Source organism: Dendrobates tinctorius, unplaced genomic scaffold, assembly GCF_039654945.1.
Source record: "Dendrobates tinctorius isolate UK_male_01 unplaced genomic scaffold, ASM3965494v1 ptg000107l, whole genome shotgun sequence".
Classification (NCBI taxonomy): Eukaryota; Metazoa; Chordata; class Amphibia; order Anura; family Dendrobatidae; genus Dendrobates; species Dendrobates tinctorius.
Window position 1 is genome coordinate 37,318,029 of NW_027361775.1, and position 24,234 is coordinate 37,342,262.

Below are 24,234 nucleotides of genomic sequence, written 5' to 3' on the forward strand. Positions count from 1 at the left end.
TATGATTTTCCAGGTCAGTACGAGTGCGCAGAAACCATATAAACACATATAGGTTTATAAACGTCGCCATTTTCCGTGACCCTTAGCGTCTCAATTTTCAGGGATCTGGGTGAGGGCTTGAGCTGATGTTTTTATTGATACCATTTTGGGATAGAATACGATGTTTTGATTTCTCGTTAATGCATTTTATTGCAATGTTGCAGCTACCAAAATACAGTAATCCTGACTTTTTTCTTTTTTTCTTTGTTACGCTATATACTGATCGGATTAATTATTTTTATATCTTGATAGATCTGGCATTTCTAAATGCAGCCATACCAAATATGTGTATTTTTATTGTTTTATTTTGAATGGGGAAAAAGGGGAGTAATTTGAACTTTCATAAATATTTTTTATTTTTTTAATATTTTTAAAAACTTTTTTCAACTTTTTCTTGCTTCACTAGTTTCCATGGGTGACTAGAAGCTGCAATCATCTGATCGCTTGTGTTACACATAGCTGGGCTTTAGCCCTGCTATGTGTAACAAAAATGCCCATCTGCTATAAGCGCCGACTACCGGGTGGCGCTCATAGCAGTTCGGCAATAACAACAACAGGGGTCTCCTGCAGACCCGGGTTGCCATGCTAACCCATCGGCGCCCCGCAATGAAATGACAGGGGTGCAGATGGGGCGAAGCTAAGACACGCATCTGGTTTGACCGAGTTAAATGCCGCTGTCAGAGACTGACAGTGGCATTTAACTAGTTAACAGCCGTAGGTGGATTGCGATTCCACCTGTGGCTGTTAGCGGCACATGACACCTGATTAATCAGCTGTCATGTACGGGAAAAGGTGCGTGCTGAGTGCCGGAACCTGCACCAAAAAGGGGGAGGCGACCAATGTCGGATATACATGTCATATGTCATTAAAGAGTTAAAGAACTTGGATCTAGCAAAGTGTGCAACTCATTTATTTGATTTTATTTTCTTTACAGTATTTAGTTTTAGGACTTGTGTGAAAATATGATATAGTTTGAGGTCATATTTATGCAGAAATATGGAAAACTCTGAAGGTTTCAACAAAATTTCAGGCACCACCATATAAAAGCGATCATGACAGTCATAATTTGATATGTGCTTAAAAGTAGGTTTGTCGTAGTCACTTCTGCCTTTTCTGTCTCTAATACATGAAACTCATTGAGCAATGTTGCTGTATGTATTGGGTCTCAGCTAGAAATCAGGTCATGCAACTTACAACTTAGAATAACTGCAGAATGGCACGTGGCAATGGATCAGGGTTTAGGACTTTCATTCTAGTAATATAAACACTTTTCTAGGAAACCCAATTTAATCCAGATGATGGAAAACATTTCTGGTCTAAATTGTTTTTCTGTGAAACAGGGGTTGTTGTAATCGAGAAAACATTTCATGAAACATCTGAGCAAGTGGTTTAGTTTTCACTCATCTCACCTCAAAATAATTAAAGAAATACCCCGGATATGGTGGAACCTGATGCCACGTTATTTTAATGGCCCAGAGAGCTTTAAAATCCAAAGGAAGTAAAGGAAAATATGACTTTATTTCAGATTCAAGTTTAGTTTTGAAATTTGGGGCTTGATTGGGAGAACGCTGGAAGTCAAAAGTCTGCAAAAGACAAAAATAGGAAGATTTAGATTAAAAAGGCCGGAAAATTGAATAACTAACAACTTTATGACTTTCATAGTCTTAGACTTTAGTTGCTTTTCTTTGAGAGAACGCTGTAATTCCAATACATTAGTTAGAACACTGAGGAAACATTATTTAGTTTAAAGAAAGCATTATATCTATTCATTTTTGGTATGTGCAGATTGGACATTTAAAGATCTATCTCACCTGATAGTAAAGTTCTCCCATTCTGGAGAAATCTGCATCTGCCCAGAAAACGGCAATCATCGGAGGAGTAATATAATCGTGGTCATAGAAGTTATAAGGGTATTTCATGTTGTAAACTGGTTCATAGAAATTTCGCCTGAAAATTATAACGCCATTATCTGTGAACTGTTGAAATAAAAAAAGTGGAAAAAAAATCACATCACTATTTAGACATACGGCAAACAGTGAAGAGGTGTCAGTAATACGAGAAACCAGAGCGTCATCACAGCTCAGAGCAAAAGCAGCAGGAAATACATTTTTTAAAGCACTTGGACGGGCGGTAAATTACATTTACATTAATAGAGATGTAAAGTATAGAGGTTGGCAGCACGTACTGCCCAATTATGTAATATACAGAACACTATGTACATATGATGTGTATTAGTGAACACAATATTGCTTTTTGTCTAACCTTTTAAAACATTTTCCATGTTGATCCCTATTTGTATTTCATACAGTAGAATATTGTGTAGAGTAACATTTTTAATTTATATATTCACATAAATAGTGTTAATTCTTACTACCGAAGATATCATCAGTGATCGAGTGATTTCTAGTTTGATTCTTGATTAGTAAAATTTTTATCACATCAGAGTAATGTAAAACTACTGGGTCCCGAAGTAAAATGTGCAACATGACCACCTATTACTGTATTTGGCAGAGGGGTCTTTGCCCAGTATAGGTCCTCAGTGTGACTGTCACTTCTTCCACCACTTGTGATATACCACTGCTTGCATCCTTGTGAGTCAGTGACCCTTTGATCTGATTAAGTCATTGTTTCTAGCCTGTTAAATGTTTCCAGTACAAATGCACTAACACAAGAACAACCTGTAAATAACATCAATCAATATAAAACTATAATACAAATAATGTGGGTTTAATGACAATCTGATCACAGGTCATTCCAGCGCTAAAATCTCCCATTTGAATAGATGTAATCTTTGGCGAATTCGGATTTACTTAATTTCGTTGCAGCTCCCCTACAAGATACATGAAGCGCTACATGGTTCCCATAGACATCAATAGTCTAATGGCCTGTCTGTCTAATACAAATATGTTTTGGGTTCTTTAGAGTAAGAACTGCTTACAAGAAAACCCTCTCTGATTAAGTCAATACTTAGAGGTCTTAATAGTGAGATGCCCTCCTACTTACTCGCGGTCCTCCAACAGAATATTTGAATACAGATCTTTATCTGAAAGATTTTGTATTGCAGTTATGATTGGCTACTTGCTAGTAGTGTGTAACTCATTGATTGCTGGAAACCTATAACTTACATATAACATGCTGTAAAATGATGCACCAAATGGAAAACCTGTTGGGATGTCAATCATTGGAGACACAAAGTCTTGATAGCGCCACGTAACTCTTATTCCACTTTGGTATTCAAACAATCTGTTCTCTGTGATAAAGATAATATAATAATGTAAATCATAGATTTATATCAGTATTCAATAAAGATTAACTGTGCCTGGAAAAAAGAGTATGTCGCGCATAGGGAAAATATAAAATTCCACTTTACTTTACCTTTGCAGGTAAATCCATCGCCGATATATTCAGAGTTACAAGTGCAATTATATGACCCTGGGATGTTAGTACAGACAGCGTTAGGGCTGCACCTGTGACTTCCTGTTGTGCATTCATTCACATCTGGAAAGCATGGACAGTAATAAATTAGAGGTTTAATATAGATTAACCCCTGTCATGCTCCATCACAGATACATATGTCATGAGCTCAGAAACAGAATCTGCTGCATATAGTACAGATGCTGGCTATATTATTTATCTGCCTTTAACAACACCGCTCCCTTACAATGTAATTTTAGGGAGCGGATTGGTTGCTTTGACTACCAGGAGCCGGCTGAAGACCTCTATGCTTGTCCTGTGAACTCTTCAATGATGTCCAGCCTGTGGCTGGGCATCATAGGAGACATTGATGTTCACTATATAGAGAAATGTGGTGGTATTGCTGTATATAGTACAAGTGATCAAATGATCGCAGGTTCCAGTCCGCTAAGGGGACTAAGAAATTAATTAAAAAGTTAAAAAGTTTTAAAAAATATTGAATAAACTCCCCATCCCCATTTCCCCAGTTAAAAAAATAAAGAAAGAAATGTAAAAATAAAAAATATAAATATTTGGTATCACAGGATCCAAGAAAGTTCTACACAAAATGGATTAAACTGATCAGTAAATGCTGTAAAAACACAAAAAATGTCCTAAGAAGAGATAAAAACATAGTATGTACACCAAAATTATATTAATAAAAACACCAGCTCGCCATGCAAAAGACAAACTCCCACACAGCTCCCTTGATGGTAATGGTATTTTAAGCCATTAAGAAAAAATTACACTTTTGTTATCTTTTGAATCGTACTAACCTGGAGAATCATGGTTACCGAGTCATATTTATTTCACAATGAACCCCATAATAGTAAAACCCTAAAAACTAATGGTGGAATTGTAGGGGTGGGGTTTAACCATTTCATCGCACCTGGACAATTTTTGCCATTTTCCCCTACTCTGTATGGTAACATATGTGGTTATTTAAAAAAGGATTGGAAAAAAGAACACAAAAAAAACAAATTGGCTACCAAGGGAAGGAGTTAAATGTCTTAATCTCTTCTCACAACATAAAACAATAATTACCTTCGCTGCAAGTTTTCCCTTTCCAGTTAGAAGGACATGAGCAGATGAAATCATTTATCAAGTCAATACAGACACCTCCATTACTACATGATGTCCTGGTGCAGTCATTAATATCTGCAAGAAAACATTAAGTTATCACCAATATACATGAAATCACAGAATCTCCCTCTATTTGTCAGGTACTCACTTGTTTCACAGAATCTGCCAGTGAATCCAGGAACACAGGAGCAGGAGAAACTGTTTCGTAAATCATTGCAGGTGGCTCCATTTCTACATGGGTTACTCAGACATTCATTAATATCTGTGGGAAAAAATGTAATTAAAATAATAATAGATGCCCCAGTGACTGAGATCATATTTTGATAAATTACATCTCTTTTCTGTACCGGCTTCATGTGTTTGTATGAGTACTCGTCACATCTGCCATTAGACAAGATAAGCATTTAGCTTCTTGTGACAGTCTTAGGAATATCTCCAAATGAATGCCTCCAGAGATCCTCACCTAAAGGCCGGGGTTACACTTACGAGTGCAATGTGAGAAATTCGTGCAAGTCTTTCACTTCAATACCCAGCACTGCCGCCGGCACTCGGACCAGAGCGTGCGGCTGCATGTATTTCTATGCAGCTGAATGCTCCGGTCCCGAGTGCCGGCGGCAGTGCCGGGTATTGAAGCGAGAGGCTTGCATGAATTTCTCGTATTGCCTTTGCAAGTGTGCCCCCGGCCAAAAGCTCAGCATGGTTAGAGTGGGCTCATGGGCTGAGTTCTGTACATATGCTGGCTATTTTACATAGTCATCATCTGTCTCTAAGAGGAAGCATTTACATGGAGTCACAGTCACCTGCTCCAGCCCCCTAGGGGGCATCAACTCAATAGCAGTTTGCAAGCCAAGGTGCACCACTAAATATGGAAATAATGGATAGGGTGCTACATCATGTAAAGTATCAAACAGTACACAAGGGGAAGGGGAAAGATAATACATAAGAGATGTGCACATCTGAATACTGGTAAGAGTACACACTTTTATTAGGCACCATAGAAATTGCACCTTAAAAGCATTTAAAAACCAAGTGATTCCATAAATGACACCCCGTAGGTCCACAATAGACCAAGCTAGTGCTATAATTCCAATATGCAAATTCTCAAAATGTTATACAGGAAATAAATGTCTCGAAACCCCCTCATATGAGGTCACATGTACAATAATGTCAAATAATATCCATATAGAATTATAAACCGACTAGATGGTGACCCGATTCTAAGGCATCAGGTATTCTAGAATATGGCCAACGGGAGACCGACGTTGAAAAGATGGACCAGGACGATCCACCACGATTGGCGATCTCACAGCGGGGGCCTGGTCGCTGCTGCGTGTCACACAGAGGCTAAGTACCCACATTGCAGAAATGCTGTGGAAATTTCCGCAGCATTTCTGCAGCTCCCGCCGCGGTAAAAACGCATACGGATTTTTTTTCACGCGATTCTCGCATTCGGAATTCAAGCGCATTCCAAGCGATTTGAAGCATTGCTTGGAATGTGATTGACAGGTTGGTCACACTTGTCAAGCAGCATCAATAGTAAAAGATAGAATGTAAAAAATAATTTAAAAAAAAAGGTAATTCTCACCTTGCGATGGCCCCCGATCTCCTCGCCACGCTCCCGGCATCTTCCGGTCCCAGTAATGCTTAGCGCGAAGGACCGGAGATGACGTCACTCTCGCGAGAGCGCGACGTCATCAGCGGTCTTTCGCGCAAAGCATTACTGGGACCGGAAGATGCCGGGCGCGTGGTGAGAGGAGGGAAAGAGTCCGGGGGCCTTCGGAAGGTGAGTATATCACTATTTTTTATTTTAATTCTATTTTTTACAGGTTTTACAGTGTCGCGGGATTTCCGTTACAGACAGAATTAGACAATTATATAGTAGACTAGATGGTGGCCCGATTCTAACACATCGAGTATTCTAGAATATGTATGTAGTTTATTTATGAAGATTCTGCGCCAATATCTCTGATTGCGGCAAATCCGTGTGGCAGGAGATGACCCGCGGCAACTGTCGGGAGATCAGCGGCTAGCGCCGCAGATCTCTCGACGGTAGCGGTGGCATGCGACGTTCGAATTCTGCGCCAATTCGTGGCCGGACTTCACCTGTCACTGACAGGTCACCTGTCAGCGACGCGGGATTTCGGTTACAGACAGACAGAATAAGACAATGATATAGTAGATAGGAAAAATCCTTATTCAATAAGTAGAGAAAACAGTAATGTTAGGAAGACATAGGGCCCCTTATATCCCAAAATACACTTAATACAATATCAAGTAGAGCATGTGAATAGATGCAGGGGAAAGCGGTGCATGGTGTTTGTTATGTAAGAAAGAAAGAATTTAGTCAAAAAATTAAACTTGTGGGGACCCTAGTGAATAGGGTCAATACTGGAGCTATGTGGAGGACATGGATGAACTTACAAGTACCTATGAAAATGGGGAATAACCATTAGAAAGCGGAGCCAAGAGCAACATGGGTGTAAGTAGAAGATGCCTTGTTTGTCTGATGTAGATGTAGCAGAATTAATACTTTTGGGCTGTGCATGTGAAATGTGATAATCTCATATTGATAAAATGCTGTTTGTATTGACACTACAACATTTAGCGTATTAAGTGACACATCCATGGAAAAAAGCCTTTCTTGCCAAATTATGCTCAGATTAAATAGCAAAAACCTGCTGAGAGATTCCCTTTAAATGACTTCAATATGCTTACATATAAATAAGAATAAGCTCAAAATTTGAGCTTAATAAGTTTGTAATGATATAGGAAAATTACAATAGTCAAGAAAACAAAAACAGATGGTAAAATGGTAGATCAAAACAAGAGAAGACAAACAAAACTCAAACGAGAGGGAAAAATAGTAGGATCCTATGATCAAAAAAATAATATTCCCCAGTGTAATATTCATAACTGGCGTGATTCCTGTCACAATGAACGTCATGAAAACAAAACCCCCAAACCAACGAGAATAACATATATTCACTGCAGGTTTATATTGCGCTGCAGGGAAGGCGACAATTATATTTTCAGTTTAGGCAGCAGGAAAGCCAGAATCGGCCATGTCTGTCATTTCAAGTAACGTCTCAGAATAGGCTGTTGTGTGTGAGGAGCCATTATGTGCCGTTTTCTCCTCTGTTCAGCATAGGTTATAGTTTTTATTCGTATGTATTACTATTTTGCTCATTGTACAATTTGTATATGTGATGTGACTGTTCGCTCGATTTGTCTCTATGATTTTTCCCATAAGGATGTGTCTGCCTGGTTTCTCAGTGTGCTGAGTGCTACTCATTCCCCCACCTACTCCTACTCCATAGACTCCATAGACTACAATAGCTGGCTTAACTTGACATCTCATTATGCTGAAAATCCAGCTTTGACCACAATTTATTTCAGTTATTTTTCTTGAGTGAATGGTGAGTTCAGGAGACAGCAGAAAAAGTGGTTTATAATTTGAGAAAAATCATATTTCAGTGGCTATATACTGTATATTCCAAGGTTTCCTATTTTTGTATGTACTATTGATTAATGCAAAGTTTCTTGAAATGACAGGAACCAATTAAGTATTACATAGGCACCACTTCAGTTGTTCCAAAACAGCGCAAAGTAATGATTGTCTTAATCCCCATATGAAGCACCATATTTGACACTATATTCTGCCATTACTTGACTATTGACTATCATGATGTCTAATGAACAGGCAATAGGCATACACAACCAAAAATTATGTCCGGTAGAGTGCATTATGACTGTATCGTAGTCAATAGCCCCGCCCTTGCCGGGTTAGTCGCATAGTCTTTAAAGAAAAGTGTTTTATTGTTGTTGAGTCTTTGCGAGGACAATTGGTGTTACCCCTTTTGGTTGCTCAGTATTGCCCTAGCGGCTTCAGTTTATAAACGTTACTTTCCAAAACACAACTCAGTCTCGCGTCTCGTCACTGCATCCTGTGAACCTGCTGTTTCCTACATTTGGCGTAGTCGGCAGGATGCAGTCTCCGAGCACGGTCAACGGTGCCCCAGACCAGGGCAGGGCCTTGAACTCAACAGATAATGAGGGCCCCCGTTCCAGCATTTTGTTGGGGGCTATGCTGAACCACCTGCCTAGGTTTTCCGACTCCAATACTATGCTATGGAGCTGGACCGAGCGAATGCAGGGGCTCTTTCGGATGCACCCAATGACTCCTGACCTGGAAGCCGAAGTAGCTCTCATGGCATTAGATGGGTAGGCTCAGAATTCAGTGATGTTTGCAGATAGTACAACAGACCCATGGGGATCCAACTAATGTGGGAGAGTTAAGGACCCGGTTGTTCAGTCAGATGCAGGGAGAGGGGGAGACTATCACCCAGTATATGAATGTCCTCCAAGAATTGCATACGGCTATTGAAAGAAAGGACGGTGTAGGGGTAGGACCTATTGACATTACCCTACGCGACCTATTGGTGACTGGACTGCGAGACCCGTTAATAAAACAGGCATTACGGGAGCAGGTCAGAATGAATCCCCGTATAGACTTTTCAGAGGTGGGAAGTCAAACACGAGCTCGAGAGCAAGAGCAGGTGATGGCGGTCCCCGTGGGGAAGGTCCGGAGTGTGGCGGCTTCCGTGAACACAGTCGAGGAGCCTCAATGGGTGGAGGAGATGAAACAAGAGTTGAAGAACATCAAGGGCGAGTTGGCCAAAGTGAAGAGCTGGACCGAGTCGGGACTGGACGGCCCAGTTTTAATCCCGGTCCCTGGGGGTCCCGCTCCCCGCGGGGCAGTCGGTCTGCGCAGGCCCGGTGTTATGAGTGCGGAGAGCCGGGCCACTTTTCCCGAGAGTGTCCGCGGCGTGGCAAATACCCACCCCGGCAGCCATTAAACTAGAGGGCTCCGGGCTGGGGGGACGCCGCTCGGAGCCAGAAACCACAACTAGGGGTGGTGGAAGTCCCGAACTGGTCGCAAAATGTCCGATGGTATGGGCAGAAGTGGAGGGCCGGGCCGTCCGGTGCCTGGTGGACATGGGGTCACAAGTGACCTCTATGCCCGCAACTTATTTCCGGCAAAATTTCCACGAGGCAGCGAGACCCCAGTGGGAGCCCATGATCAGACTAGTAGCCGCCAATCAACTACCGGTCCCTGTTGCCGGGGTGGTGTGGGTGCAGGTGACGTTATGCGTTAAATCCCTCGGTCGCAGAGGGGTGGTACTGACTCAAGGAGAAACTGAAAAGCAGCATCCAGTCATCCTGGGCATGAACATACTACGGGAGTTAGGCAACCTGCTCCTCAATGATCCCACACATATGATCCTGAAACAGTGGGGTTCTCACATAGCCCAGGGACAGGTATTCCAGCAGTTGGTGCGGGAAGCGCGAGTACATCAGGACTGCCGGGAAGACGAGGCTCTGGGCAAAGTCATCGCGCCAGCGGCTCCCCTGCTTGTGCTGCCTCCTGGGCAGACTGTGATGGCCCTGACAATTCAAGCCTCGATACCCTTGGAGGGCGTGGAGATGCAGGTGGAGCCATACTACTCGGAGCGCTTACCTCCTGGCATACTGGTGGCCCGTACCCTGACTGCAATGCAAAAAGAGACCGTCCTGGTGCGCTGCGTCAACCTCGAAGACCGAGACATCGTCCTGAAAGCTCGGACCGAACTGGCCAAGCTAGTAAGGCCTTTGGAAGAAGTGCTGCTGGCTCCTGTGGTTCAATTGAGAGTGCAATCCGAGGACCCTTGGGAAGTAATGATCCGGACTCCACAGGCCACCAAAATCTCGGCTCAGGAGAAGGGTCGAAACATCCTGAAACAGAGCTGAGCTCTCCGGACTAACTCCAGCCCAGCTCTCCCAGATAAAAACACTGCTCGGATAGTACCATGAAGTATTTGCTAGTCATGAGGAAGATTTTGGATGTACCACCGCCATCACCCATGAAATTCCCTTGGCGGGGGCGGCCCCCATCCGAGAACGATATCGACAGATTCCTCCACAACTCTTCCAAGAGGTGAAAACGTTGTTGGCCCAAATGTTACAAAAGGGGGTGATACGAGAAAGCCAAAGCCCCTGGGTGGCCCCCATTGTGTTGGTCCATAAAAAAGATGGCACCTTACGATTCTGTGTGGATTATCAAAAGCTGAATGCAGGTGAATGCTAAATGCAGGTATACGATGGACTACTTGCTAGAGATTGGGTACACCTTACGAAGACTGGAAACCATGTATTTGAAAGTCGCCTTGCTACACTCATCAGGAGAGCTTTAAACTAGAACAACATGGGAAGGGAAGCAAAGGGCCAGAAGAAGCCATACACCTGACAAATGCTATTGAGAACTCTGCTATTAGAAGTGGAAAGGAAGAACAAAGACAAAAGAATCTAAATAATAAAAATATTGGAGAAAGAGAAACCAATCACAAACTAAAATGTTTCTATACTAATGCACAAAGCATGTGCAACAAACAAGGAGAATTGTAACTACTAACGCAGGAAAAGAAATATGATGTCATTGGAATCACTGAAACTTGGTGGGACAATACACATGATTGGAATACAAGACTAGAAGGATATGACTTATTTGCAAGAAACAGACTTGATAAACGAGGAGGAGGTGTCGCATTGTATGTTAGAAACGCGTATATATGCACAGAAATTGAAGCTTCAGAGACTGGGAGTTCTGTGGAAACTGTTTGGGTAAGAATACAAGGACAGAACAATGGAAAGGACACCATTGTAGGCATTTACTACAGTCCGCCTGTGCAAGCTGAAGATATGGATGAACTCTTTACGCATCAAATGGCCAAGTTTTCCAAAAAATATAACATAGTTGTCATGGGAGATTTCAACTATCCAGACATTTGTTGGGAATCTCTCTCAGGCAAAACTAACAGGTCAACGAAATTCTTATCCTCTCTTGCTGACAACTTTATCTTCCAAAGGGTAGGGGAGAAAACAAGGGGATCTGCTACCTTGGATCTAATCCTTATAAACAAGGAGGAAATGGTTGGAGGTAAAAGTGGCTGGGACCCTAGGAGGAAGCGACCATGCTATTTTAGAATTTTGGATAACTAGAGGAGGAAGACCTGTGAAGACTCAGACATCAAGGTTAGATTTCAGAAAGGCGGATTTTAAGGGATTCAGAAAGAGAATTGGAGGGATCCAATGGCTGTATATCCTTAAAGACAAAAATGTCCAGGAAGGATGGGAAATCTTGAAAAATAAAATTCTCAAAGCACAGTTGTTAACAATTCTGAAAAGAGGGAAGAATAGGAAGCATTTAAGGAAACCAGGATGGATGAACACAGAACTTAAGCACATGCTAAAAAGGAAGAAAGAAATGTTTATAAAATGGAAAGAGGGAGGCATATCTAAAAAAGAATATAATGCTGTCTGCAGAACCTGCAGGGCACAAATCAGATTATCCAAAGCTGACAATTAGAGATGAGCGACTTTGCCTTTTTTTGGGTCGAGTCGGGTTTCATGAAACCCGACTTTCACAAAAGTCGGGTTGAACGAAATCGGTCGACTATAGGGAAAAGTCGGAGGCCGACTGAAACATGAAACCTAATGCAAGTCAATGGGGAAGCAAAGTCGGCAGGGAGTGGAAGACAGTAAACACACCTACAGTGCCCATTTCAATGCCAAAAACATCAATTCTTATAACTGAAGCTTGTCAACCTTTAATTTACTTCCTAATAATAGTTACGCATTGAAAACTGGGGGTTATTTGGCTAAAGTTGTGGGGGGTTGGGCTGGCTCCAGGTTTTCGTGTGCCCTGGGCCAAAGAGTGCAAGTGCGCCCTTTTAACACATACCACAACTCATGATGCTCCGATACGCCACAGAAATATAGGTATAGTACAATGACACATACTTCACTGCTTACATGACATGACTGATCTATTTTAAATTGTACAATAACTCAAAAACAGGACAGTATATTACTCCATACAGTGTTATGGCCACCACATTGTGCACCATACAGAACAATGAGCCCCATATATTTCTCCATACCAAATAATTAGTCACATATAATGTTCCATACAGTATATGATGAGCTCCACATAATGCTCCATATATAATGTGCCCTATTTGTAATGCTCCAGTGTATAATGGGCCCCTTAGACGCTGCTCCAGTGTCTGATCTGCCCCATTTACAATGCTCCAGTACATGATGGGCCTCATGGATGATGCTCCAGTGTATGATAGGCCCTAATAATGCTCCATGTATAATGGGCCCCATTTGTAATGCTCCAGTGTATAATGTGCCCCTTAGATGCTGCTCCAGTGTCTGATCTGCCCCATTTACATAGCTCCAGTACATGATGGGCCTCATGGATGATGCTCCAGTGTATCATGGGCTCCAATAATGCTCCATGTGCATGTCACGTGTTTTTAATCCATTTTTTTCATTGCTTTTGCATGGTTTGAGAGACCCCACCCCTCTCTTGTGTGACATGCACATAAAGAGCCGTCTTACACCACGTGCCAATACTAGGAAGTGCCTGTCTTAATCCTCTTCATTTAGACAATGTTCATATGTTCAGGTTTTAAATACATTAGATAGGGACTGCTCCATTAAGGGTTACCTTGACGAGGTGGAGTGCCTTGGTATACACTTTTTTGCAAAAAAACATATCGACTAAATACCCTGTATTTGTTGTCATATTTTTACCAGCACTTGCTGATTATTGTCATATATAATGGGCCCCATTTGTAATGCTCGAGTGTATAATGTGCCCCTTAGATGCAGCTCCAGTGTCTGATCTGCCCCATTTACATAGCTCCAGTACATGATGGGCCTCATGGATGATGCTCCAGTGTATCATGGGCCCTAATAATGCTCCATATATAATGGGCCCCATTTGTAATGCTCCAGTGTATAATGGGCCCCTTAGATGCTGCTCCAGTTTCTGATCTGCCCCATTTACATTGCTCCAGTACATGATGGGCCCTATTTTTAATTAACCTAGGCATGGTATGTGAAAAGAGCTCCATGGAGTAATCTGAGGTTTGTGCTTCCACATCCTTCACTTTTGGTGTGGGTGAAGGACACAAGGAAAGGGGTTGCTCCTGACCAGATGCCTGCAGTTTCGACTCAGTGCTTGCATTTTTTACAACTTCAGAAGAGGAGGCGATAGAGCTGGAGGCTGTTTCAGCAATGTAAGCAACAAACAGTTCCTCATACTCCGGTTTTAAAAGCAGTCTACCTACTCCCAGAAAAGGGAGCCTTACAGGCCTTACAGAGCTACACCATGACGCTGGCTCAATACCTCCTGCCTTAGCTGCTATTGTGTTTTTGGCACTACCAGCAGATGTACCACCACCACCATCAGTACCAGGTTGCCCTCCACACCCACATCCGCATCCTCTTCCACCATACTTCCTCATGTTTTGGAAAATGGACCCAAAATACCAGCAGATATATGGTACTGTATCAGAAGCATACAGCTCTATACAGTCTATGGATAACAGGAAATCTCCGTATATATATTTCATGAGGCATACACAGACGCTTACAGGCTCAGTATGGATTACCCAATAAAATAAGTTGAAAAAGGGTACAGTATCACCAGATAAAAGGTTTATATAGTATAGTGTAAACATTCTGATTCTCCGTATACATTTCAGGAGGCAGACACAAACGCTCTCAGGCCCAGTATGGATTGCACAAGAATATGAAAAGCTGTAAATGGGTTATGTAACACAAGCGTACAGCTGTATACAGTGTAGGGGTAATCTTAAAGTTCCAAATATATTGCCGGAGTAACAGACAGATGTTTACAGGCTCATTGTGGATTACACCAGAATCTAAATAGCTAAAAAGGTTACTGTATCAGAAGCGTTCTGCTGTATACAATGTTGGCCAAATTGAAAATATCGGTATATATTTCCGTAGTCACCCTCAGACGCTCACTCAGTTTGGTTTTGACCATAATAAAAAATGTTGTAAAAAAGGTCCTGGATAACAAGATAGCAAGTATATATATTTTTAGGGTGCAATTGAAATCTCCGTATAAATAGTCCTGTAGTCACTCTCAGACGTTTACACAGTATGGATTTGACCGTAATGCTAAATGTCGAACAAAGGTACTGTATAACAAGATACAAGCTGTATCGAGTATAGTGTAAAAATTTGTTTTTCCGATTCACCGTATATATAGAAGGCGTAACCCACACACGCTCACTCACTATGGATGATGTAGGGAAGGTGGACTGACAGACAAACCAGCCTGTTGTGAGAAGCAGAGGTGTAGCGCATAGAGTTGAGCGACTTTTGTTTTTTTAGGGTCGAGTTTCGTTTCGTGAAACCCGACTTTTCCAAAAGTCGGGTCGAGCAAGATCGGACGATTATAGGGAAAAGTCGGGGTCGTCCCGAAACACGAAACCCAATGTAAGTCAATGGGGAATAAAAGTCGGCAGTGAGAGGAGGACAGGAAACACACCTACAGTGCCCATTTGAATGGCAAAAGCATCAATTCTTCTTACTTAAGCTTGTCAACCTTAATTAACTTCATAATACAAGTTACGCACTGAAAAATGGGGGTTATTTGGCTAAAGTTGTGGGGGGGGTAGGGCTGGCTCCAGGTTTTCATGTGCCCTGGGCGAAAGAGCGCCCCTTTAACACATACCACAACTCATCATGCTCCGATATGGCAGAGAAATAGCGGTATAGTACAATGAAAAATACTTCACTTTTTACATCTCATGACGAGGCCCATCTATTTCTCCATACAGAATCATTGGTCCCATATAGTGTTTGAAACAGTATATGATGAGCTCCACATAATGCTACAGTATATGTTGGTCCCCATGGATGAAGCTCCACTGTCTTATGGGTCCAAATAATGCTCCAAACATAATGGGCCCCATTTCTAATGCTCTAGTGTATAATGGGCCCTGTAAATGCTGCTCCAGTGTCTGATGTCCACCTTTGGAATGTTCCAGTGTACGGTGGGCCCCATCTATCATTCTCCAGAGTATAGTGCTCCCCAAAAATTGCTGTCCCAACATTGAAAACAATCAAATAAGTCTCCTCGTTAGGGAATCCCTGTACTAGTCTGGACTCCTCGTCGTCCCCATCTTCCATCTCACTGCACAGTATTTCAACCTTGCAAGTGCTGTGATCCTGAGCAAGCAGGGGGGGCCCACTCGTTGGCGACGGCACTGGCACAGGGCCCCTGATAGTACGGTGGTGTGTCTGATGGCGGGTGGGCCGAACCTGCACTCTCATCTGCAGCTTCCTCTTTGTCACCGTGTAAGATGGAACTGTATATGGGAAGGGTAACCTGAGTTTCATCAGGGTCAGATTCAGGCCGTGGAGCGTGCGAGGGGAATGTAGTGGTCTAGGTCAATGTACCAGCAGATTCATCGAGCAGTGGCTGGACATCAGTGCACTTGTGTCGCCCCTAGGAGTACGGTCGCCACAGTGGCATTACCTTCCTCCTAGGGAGTGTGATGTCATGCTTGGGAGCAACGAAGGATCTCTCTAGCAGGTTAACTGATTGGGCGGCGTTATTCCCACGAGTCATGACCCTCCAAACAGCGTTCATGAAGGCAAAGTGTTTGTTTTACGTGGGCAGTATGGTTGCAAAGCTGAACCTTAAAGGAATGTCCAGAAGGGCACCACCAGGAGTGGAGCCTACAGCGTAATTTGACTCAACACGGGCAACCTCAACCATGCCAACTACAGAACAGATGCACACATTGCAAGCTTAATTCCGTTAACGAAGAGACTCCGTCATGCCCCGCGGTCCGAGTCCGGCTTACTAGAGGGACACGTGAGGCTCTGGCACATGAGATTGGCCAATAACTGGTGTGTCATGCCCTTACATGTCCGTGGCTGCATGTGCGCTACACTGAAAAAACCAGCGTTTGTCGCTTACAGGTGCAGATAACCCGCTGAACAACGTTAGTGATGGGGATCACTGATTACAATTATTACTCGCGAACGATGATTTCCCAGTAAGTGCAGGTCAACCGTAGTTCCGGAATTAGGCCTAACCGTCATTCCTGAAAAAATGAAAAACTTACGTGTGCAAACCACAGGTGCTGTAGCTTGCTTAACAGCTCGCCAGCCGTTCTCACGCCCAGTATGGATTACACGTGATTGCACAAAGGTGAGAAAGGGTACCGTATCCCCGGATAACATGTATGGATAGCGTACACATTCAAAAGATATGTCTATACATCAGGAGGCAGGCTCAGACGGTGTTAGGCCCAGTATGGCTTGCACGTGATTGCACAAAGGTGAGAAAGGGTACCGTATCCCCGGATAACATGTATGGAGAGCGTACACATTCAAAAGATATGTCTATACATCAGGAGGCAGGCTCAGACGGTGTTAGGCCCAGTATGGCTTGCAAGTGATTGCACAAAGGTGAGAAAGGGTACCGTATCCCCGGATAACATGTATGGATAGCGTACACATTCAAAAGATATGTCTATACATCAGGAGGCAGGCTCAGACGGTGTTAGGCCCAGTATGGCTTGCACGTGATTGCATAAAGGTGAGAAAGGGTACCGTATCCCCGGATAACATGTATGGATAGCGTACACATTCAAAAGATATGTCTATACATCAGGAGGCAGGCTCAGACGGTGTTAGGCCCAGTATGGCTTGCAAGTGATTGCACAAAGGTGAGAAAGGGTACCGTATCCCCGGATAACATGTATGGATAGCGTACACAGTCAAAAGATATGTCTATACATCAGGAGGCAGGCTCAGACGGTGTTAGGCCCAGTATGGCTTGCACGTGATTGCACAAAGGTGAGAAAGGGTACCGTATCCCCGGATAACATGTATGGATAGCGTACACATTCAAAAGATATGTCTATACATCAGGAGGCAGGCTCAGACGGTGTTAGGCCCAGAATGGCTTGCACGTGATTGCACAAAGGTGAGAAAGGGTACCGTATCCCCGGATAACATGTATGGATAGCGTACACATTCAAAAGATATGTCTATACATCAGGAGGCAGGCTCAGACGGTGTTAGGCCCAGTATGGCTTGCAAGTGATTGCACAAAGGTGAGAAAGGGTACCGTATCCCCGGATAACATGTATGGATAGCGTACACATTCAAAAGATATGTCTATACATCAGGAGGCAGGCTCAGACGGTGTCAGGCACAGTATGGATTTGACGGCCCAGACTACACAGCGGAGGAGCAGGGAGAGGTAAAGATTGCAAATGCTGGGGCCCTGCCCAAGCAAGGGGGGCCCACTCGTGGGCGTCGGTACTGGCACTGGGCCCCTCATAGTACGGCGGTCTGCCTGACGGCGGGTGTGCACCATCACCGTCAGAGACACTTGATTGCACTATGAGGGACCCTGTGCCAGTGCCCGCGCCCAAGAGTCGGCCTACCCACCTGTCCAGGGCAACGTCACTCGCACAGTGTCGTGCGCTAGGTGGTGACCCCGGCCATGGGGGGGGAGGCAGCACAGTTAGGGAGTTTTAGAAAGTGGCATATGTTGATGTTGGACATTCAGCTGATGCAAAAGGCGAAATAGGTGAAGTCCCAGGAAGAGGTGGACCAAAGCAAGCCATTTTTCTGTCACCCTATGTGTCATCAGGAGAAGGTGGGACAAAATCCTTGGAAACCCATGCATGGTTCATTTTAATGAAGGTTAGATCATCCACATTTTGGGTTGACAGACGGGTCCTTTTGTCTGTCAGGATTGATCCAGCTGCACTGAAGACTCTTTCCGATAGCACACTTGCAGCTGGGCAAGCGAGCTCCTGTAAGGCATATTGTGCCAATTCAGGCCAGGTGTCCAGTTTAGCGGCCCAATAGTCAAAGGGGAATGACCTGTGTGGGAGAACATCGATATGGGAGGAAAAGTAGTTTGTAACCATAGTTGACAACTGCTGTCTCCTGTCGCTTTCCATCGATGCTGTATTACCAGTTGTGTGAGCGGTACTTGAAAAATCAGTCCACAACATTGTCATGAAACCCCTGTCTCCAACGCCACTTCTGCTGTGTGCACCATGAACACCTCTGCCAAGCTGCCCCCGGCCCGTACGGCTCGTGTGAGAACCATCACCGCTGCTGTGTGCTGGGAATGCCTCAAGCAACCGATTTACCAGAGTTGCTTGTTTATTAGCCAATATTAGGTCAAGGTTCTCCTGTGGCATGATGTTTTGTAATTTGCCTTTATAGGACCAGTAGTCATCATCGTTCATCATTTTGGCAATGCGGGGGTCCCTTTTTAGGATCCGCTAGGCATAATCTGACATGTGGGCCAATGTTCCCGGTGTCAATGATGCACTGCGAGTGCTGGTTGGAGGAGCACTTTCTGGCAAATCCACATCCCTCCAGTCACGCACAAACCCTGTACCAGACCTTGCCACGCCAACATTTTCACTTGCCCCACGAGATGCATCCTCCTCCCCTAAGTAATCATCCCCATCATCATCCTCCTCCTCCTCTTCTTCCTCCAACTCGTCCAGGAGAGGTCCCTGAGCAGACAATGGCTGAATGTCATCAAGGATTCCCTCTTCCTCCTCGTCAACATTGGCTGCAGACGCCTGCTCCTTAAGGTGCGTCAAAGTTTGCATGAGCAGACGCATAAGTGGGATGCTCATGCTTAGGATGGCGTCGTCTGCGCTTACCAGCCGTGTGCATTCCTTAAAACACTGAAGGACTTTACAGAGGTCTTTCAGCTTCGACCACTGCACACCTGTCAACTCCATGTCTGCTCTCAAAGTGCCTGGCCGTGTATCCTCCCACAAATGCATTATGGCCTGCCTCTGCTCGCACAGCCACTCCACCATGTGCAGGGTGGAGTTCCACCTTGTTGCAATGTCGATAATGAGGCGGTGGTTGGGAAGGTGGAGCAATCGCTGCAGCTTCTGCATATGAACGGAGTGTACAGGCGACCGGCGGATGTGCGCGCACAGTCTTCGCACCTTATGGAGCAGGGCTGTTAACTCCGGATAATTTTTGAGGAAGCACTGCACCACCAGGTTCAAGGTGTGAGCCAAGAAAGGTATGTGGCTGAGTTTTGAAAGGGCTATGGCTGCCACAAAATTATGGCCGTTATCACTAACTACCTTGCCTGCCTCAAGATGTACACTGCCCAGCCATGACTCAGTTTGTCGCTTCAAGTACTCGGCCAGCACCTCGGCGGTGTGTCTGTCGCCCAAACACATCATCTGCAACACAGCCTGCTGACGCTTTCCACTAGCTGCTCGATAGGGGGACACCTCGTGTGCAACAGTGGCAGCTGCAGATGGAGTGCTCGTACGACTGCGCTCTGTGGACGAGCTTTCGCTTCTGGAGGAGGAGGAGGAGGAGGAGGGTGGAACGCCTACAGCCAACTGTTTCCTATACCGTGGGCTAGGCAGCACTGTACCACCACCGCTGTCCCCTGTGGACCCTGCATCCACCACATTAACCCAGTGCGCAGTGATGGACACGTAACGGCCCTGGCCATGCCGACTGGACCATGCATCAGTTGTGAGGTGCACCTTTCCACTCACTGACTGCTTGAGTGCATGGACAATGCGGTCTTTCACATGATGGTGGAGGGCTTGGATGGCTTTGCGAGAAGAAGTGGTGACTGGGTAGGTCATAGCGTGGTACTGCATAGGCCATGAGTTCGCGGAAAGCTGCGCTTTCCACCAACCGATAGGGCATCATCTCAAACGAGATTAGTTTGGCAATGTGGGCGTTCAAACCCAGTGTACGCAGATGAGAGACTGAGTACTTTCTTGACCTACTCATAGTGTCTGGGAGGGTGAGCTGGACTTGAGAGCTGCATATGGTGGAAGTAGCGATGGACAGGGCGGACTAAGAGAGGGTTGATGATGGTGATGGAGTTGGTGTTCTTTCTGATGGCCTAGATTCAGTATTTCGTTGATATAACAGTGAGATTCCCTGACTGCTGTGGCCTTGCAACGACACCTCAACATTTGCTGCTGTGCTAACCGGTGGGCTTACAGTGGGGGAAACAATGTAGCGTTGCTGACTACCTTCTTTGTGATCAGTTGCACATGTGGCACTTGAGGTTTGGTGTTGTGTCCACGCTTGCAAGTGCATGCTGGTTAAATGTCTAAGCATGCAACTGGTATTCAAATTTTTCAGATTTTTCCCTCGGCTAAAGGTCTTTGCACACTTCTTACAGATAACCTTGGCCTGATCATGAGGATTTTGTTCAAAAAAGTGCCACACTGCACTCTTTCTACTTTGGCAGACATTTTGCGGCCTAGCACGCTGTGATCTTTTGACCCTCTGGACAAGCTGTCCAGCAACTCTTTTGATTTTTGGAACCTGTCTTTGGAGTGCTCCGGGCCTGCCAGATAACAGCTGTTGCGATGTCGATGTCTGCTGTGGATGCTCCTCATCTGAGCTATTGGAAGCAGCACCCTCTTCCCCCAATGGATGCCAATCTGGGTCAACAACTGGGTCATCCATCACCTCCTCTTCAATGTCATGTGCACCTTCCACTGTGTCACCGTGTATGGTGGTATAGTGTGCGGGAAGGGGCACCTGAGTCTCATCAGGGTCAGAATCTGGCTCTGTACACTGCGAGGACAATGTAGTGCTCTGAGTGAATGTACCAGCAGAATCATCTATCAGCAGCTGTGCATCAGTGCACTCCATGTCAGATTCATCTTGGCCTGGGTAATTCACCATTTCACTTGATAATCCAGGCATGGTATGTGAAAACAGCTCCATGGAGTAATCAGTAGTATGGCCTGCTTCATCCTTCAATCTTGGTTGGGGTGAAGGACACAAGGAAAGGTGTGGTTCATGAACATGAGCCTCCAATGACGACTCAGTGCTTTTACTTTTTACAACTTCAGAAGAGGAGGCGATAGAGCTGGAGGCTGAGTCAGCAATGTAAGACAAAACTTTTTCCTGATGCTCTGGCGTTAAAAGCGGTTTGCCAACTCCTACATAACTAAGCCTTCGAAGCCTTATGGAGCCAGACGATGACGCAGGCTCAACACCTCCTGCATTCAGTCCTATTTTGCTTTTGCCACTACCATCAGATCCACCACCAACACCATCATTACCAGCTGCCAACCCCCGCCCAAATTCCACGGCCTCTTCCACCAGCCTTCCTCATTTTTGGTAGAAATGTAGACAAAATACAACAAACTATATAGTAATGTAAAACAAGGTACAAGGTGTCTATAGGACAGGGGAGATTTAAATTTTCTGCAGACACTTGTGGACACTGGACACTTGGATTGTGTGAGGCCCACTGAATATCAGAGCGCTATGTCACAGGCTCGATGCAGCAGGTATGAAAAAAGTGACTACAGGATAAGGGAGATTTTGAATTTCTGCAGACACTTGTGGACACTGGACACTTTTGGATTGTGTGAGGCCCACTGAATATCAGAGCGCTATGTCACAGGCTCGATGGCACAGGTGTGAAAAAAGTGACTACAGGATAAGGGAGATTTTGAATTTCTGCAGACACTTGTGGACACTGGACACTTTTGGATTGTGTGAGGCCCACTGAATATCAGAGCGCTATGTCACAGGCTCGATGGCACAGGTGTGAAAAAAGCGACTACAGGATAAGGGAGATTTTGAATTTCTGCAGACACTTGTGGACACTGGACACTTGGATTGTGTGAGGCCCACTGAATATCAGAGCGCTATGTCACAGGCTCAATGCAGCAGGTGTGAAAAAAGTGACTACAGGATAAGGGAGATTTTGAATTTCTGCAGACACTTGTGGACACTGGACACTTGGATTGTGTGAGGCCCACTGAATATCAGAGCGCTATGTCACAGGCTCGATGGCACAGGTGTGAAAAAAGTGACTACAGGATAAGGGAGATTTTGAATTTCTGCAGACACTTGTGGACACTGGACACTTTTGGATTGTGTGAGGCCCACTGAATATCAGAGCGCTATGTCACAGGCTCGATGGCACAGGTGTGAAAAAAGTGACTACAGGATAAGGGAGATTTTGAATTTCTGCAGACACTTGTGGACACTGGACACTTGGATTGTGTGAGGCCCACTGAATATCAGAGCGCTATGTCACAGGCTCAATGCAGCAGGTGTGAAAAAAGTGACTACAGGATAAGGGAGATTTTGAATTTCTGCAGACACTTGTGGACACTGGACACTTTTGGATTGTGTGAGGCCCACTGAATATCAGAGCGCTATGTCACAGGCTCGATGGCACAGGTGTGAAAAAAGCGACTACAGGATAAGGGAGATTTTGAATTTCTGCAGACACTTGTGGACACTGGACACTTGGATTGTGTGAGGCCCACTGAATATCAGAGCGCTATGTCACAGGCTCAATGCAGCAGGTGTGAAAAAAGTGACTACAGGATAAGGGAGATTTTGAATTTCTGCAGACACTTGTGGACACTGGACACTTGGATTGTGTGAGGCCCACTGAATATCACAGCGCTATGTCACAGGCTCGATGGCACAGGTGTGAAAAAAGTGACTACAGGATAAGGGAGATTTTGAATTTCTGCAGACACTTGTGGACACTGGACACTTTTGGATTGTGTGAGGCCCACTGAATATCAGAGCGCTATGTCACAGGCTCGATGGCACAGGTGTGAAAAAAGTGACTACAGGATAAGGGAGATTTTGAATTTCTGCAGACACTTGTGGACACTGGACACTTGGATTGTGTGAGGCCCACTGAATATCAGAGCGCTATGTCACAGGCTCAATGCAGCAGGTGTGAAAAAAGTGACTACAGGATAAGGGAGATTTTGAATTTCTGCAGACACTTGTGGACACTGGACACTTGGATTGTGTGAGGCCCACTGAATATCAGAGCGCTATGTCACAGGCTCGATGCAGCAGATGTGAAAAAAGTGACTACAGGATAAGGGAGATTTTGAATGTCTGCAGACACTTGTGGACACTGGACACTTTTGGATTGTGTGAGGCCCACTGAATATCAGAGCGCTATGTCACAGGCTCGATGGCACAGGTGTGAAAAAAGTGACTACAGGACAAGGGAGATTTTGAATTTCTGCAGACACTTGTGGACACTGGACACTTGGATTGTGTGAGGCCCACTGAATATCAGAGCGCTATGTCACAGGCTCGATGACACAGGTGTGAAAAAAGTGACTACAGGATAAGGGAGATTTTGAATTTCTGCAGACACTTGTGGACACTGGACACTTTTGGATTGTGTGAGGCCCACTGAATATCAGAGCGCTATGTCACAGGCTCGATGGCACAGGTGTGAAAAAAGTGACTACAGGATAAGGGAGATTTTGAATTTCTGCAGACACTTGTGGACACTGGACACTTGGATTGTGTGAGGCCCACTGAATATCGGAGCGCTATGTCACAGGCTCGATGCAGCAGGTGTGAAAAAAGTGACTACAGGATAAGGGAGATTTTTAATTTCTGCAGACACTTGTGGACACTGGACACTTGGATTGTGTGAGGCCCACTGAATATCAGAGCGCTATGTCACAGGCTCGATGGCACAGGTGTGAAAAAAGTGACTACAGGATAAGGGAGATTTTGAATTTCTGCAGACACTTGTGGACACTGGACACTTTTGGATTGTGTGAGGCCCACTGAATATCAGAGCACTATGTCACAGGCTCGATGGCACAGGTGTGAAAAAAGTGACTACAGGATAAGGGAGATTTTGAATTTCTGCAGACACTTGTGGACACTGGACACTTTTGGATTGTGTGAGGCCCACTGAATATCAGAGCGCTATGTCACAGGCTCGAT

General features: G+C 44.7%; 1 protein-coding gene across 1 annotated transcript in view; it reads right to left on the minus strand.

Annotated features, from left to right (window-relative positions):
* Window positions 1–24,234, minus strand: part of LOC141100709 (uncharacterized) — a 424,196-nt gene that overhangs the window by 352,350 nt on the left and 47,612 nt on the right. Inside the window, exons 8-13 of the mRNA XM_073589356.1 lie at window positions 4,724–4,837; window positions 4,537–4,650; window positions 3,415–3,537; window positions 3,165–3,289; window positions 1,851–2,015; window positions 1,449–1,622 (exon numbers count right to left, since the gene is read on the minus strand). Coding sequence (XP_073445457.1) covers window positions 1,449–1,622; window positions 1,851–2,015; window positions 3,165–3,289; window positions 3,415–3,537; window positions 4,537–4,650; window positions 4,724–4,837 — 815 coding nt within the window. The remainder of the gene's footprint in view (window positions 1–1,448; window positions 1,623–1,850; window positions 2,016–3,164; window positions 3,290–3,414; window positions 3,538–4,536; window positions 4,651–4,723; window positions 4,838–24,234) is intronic.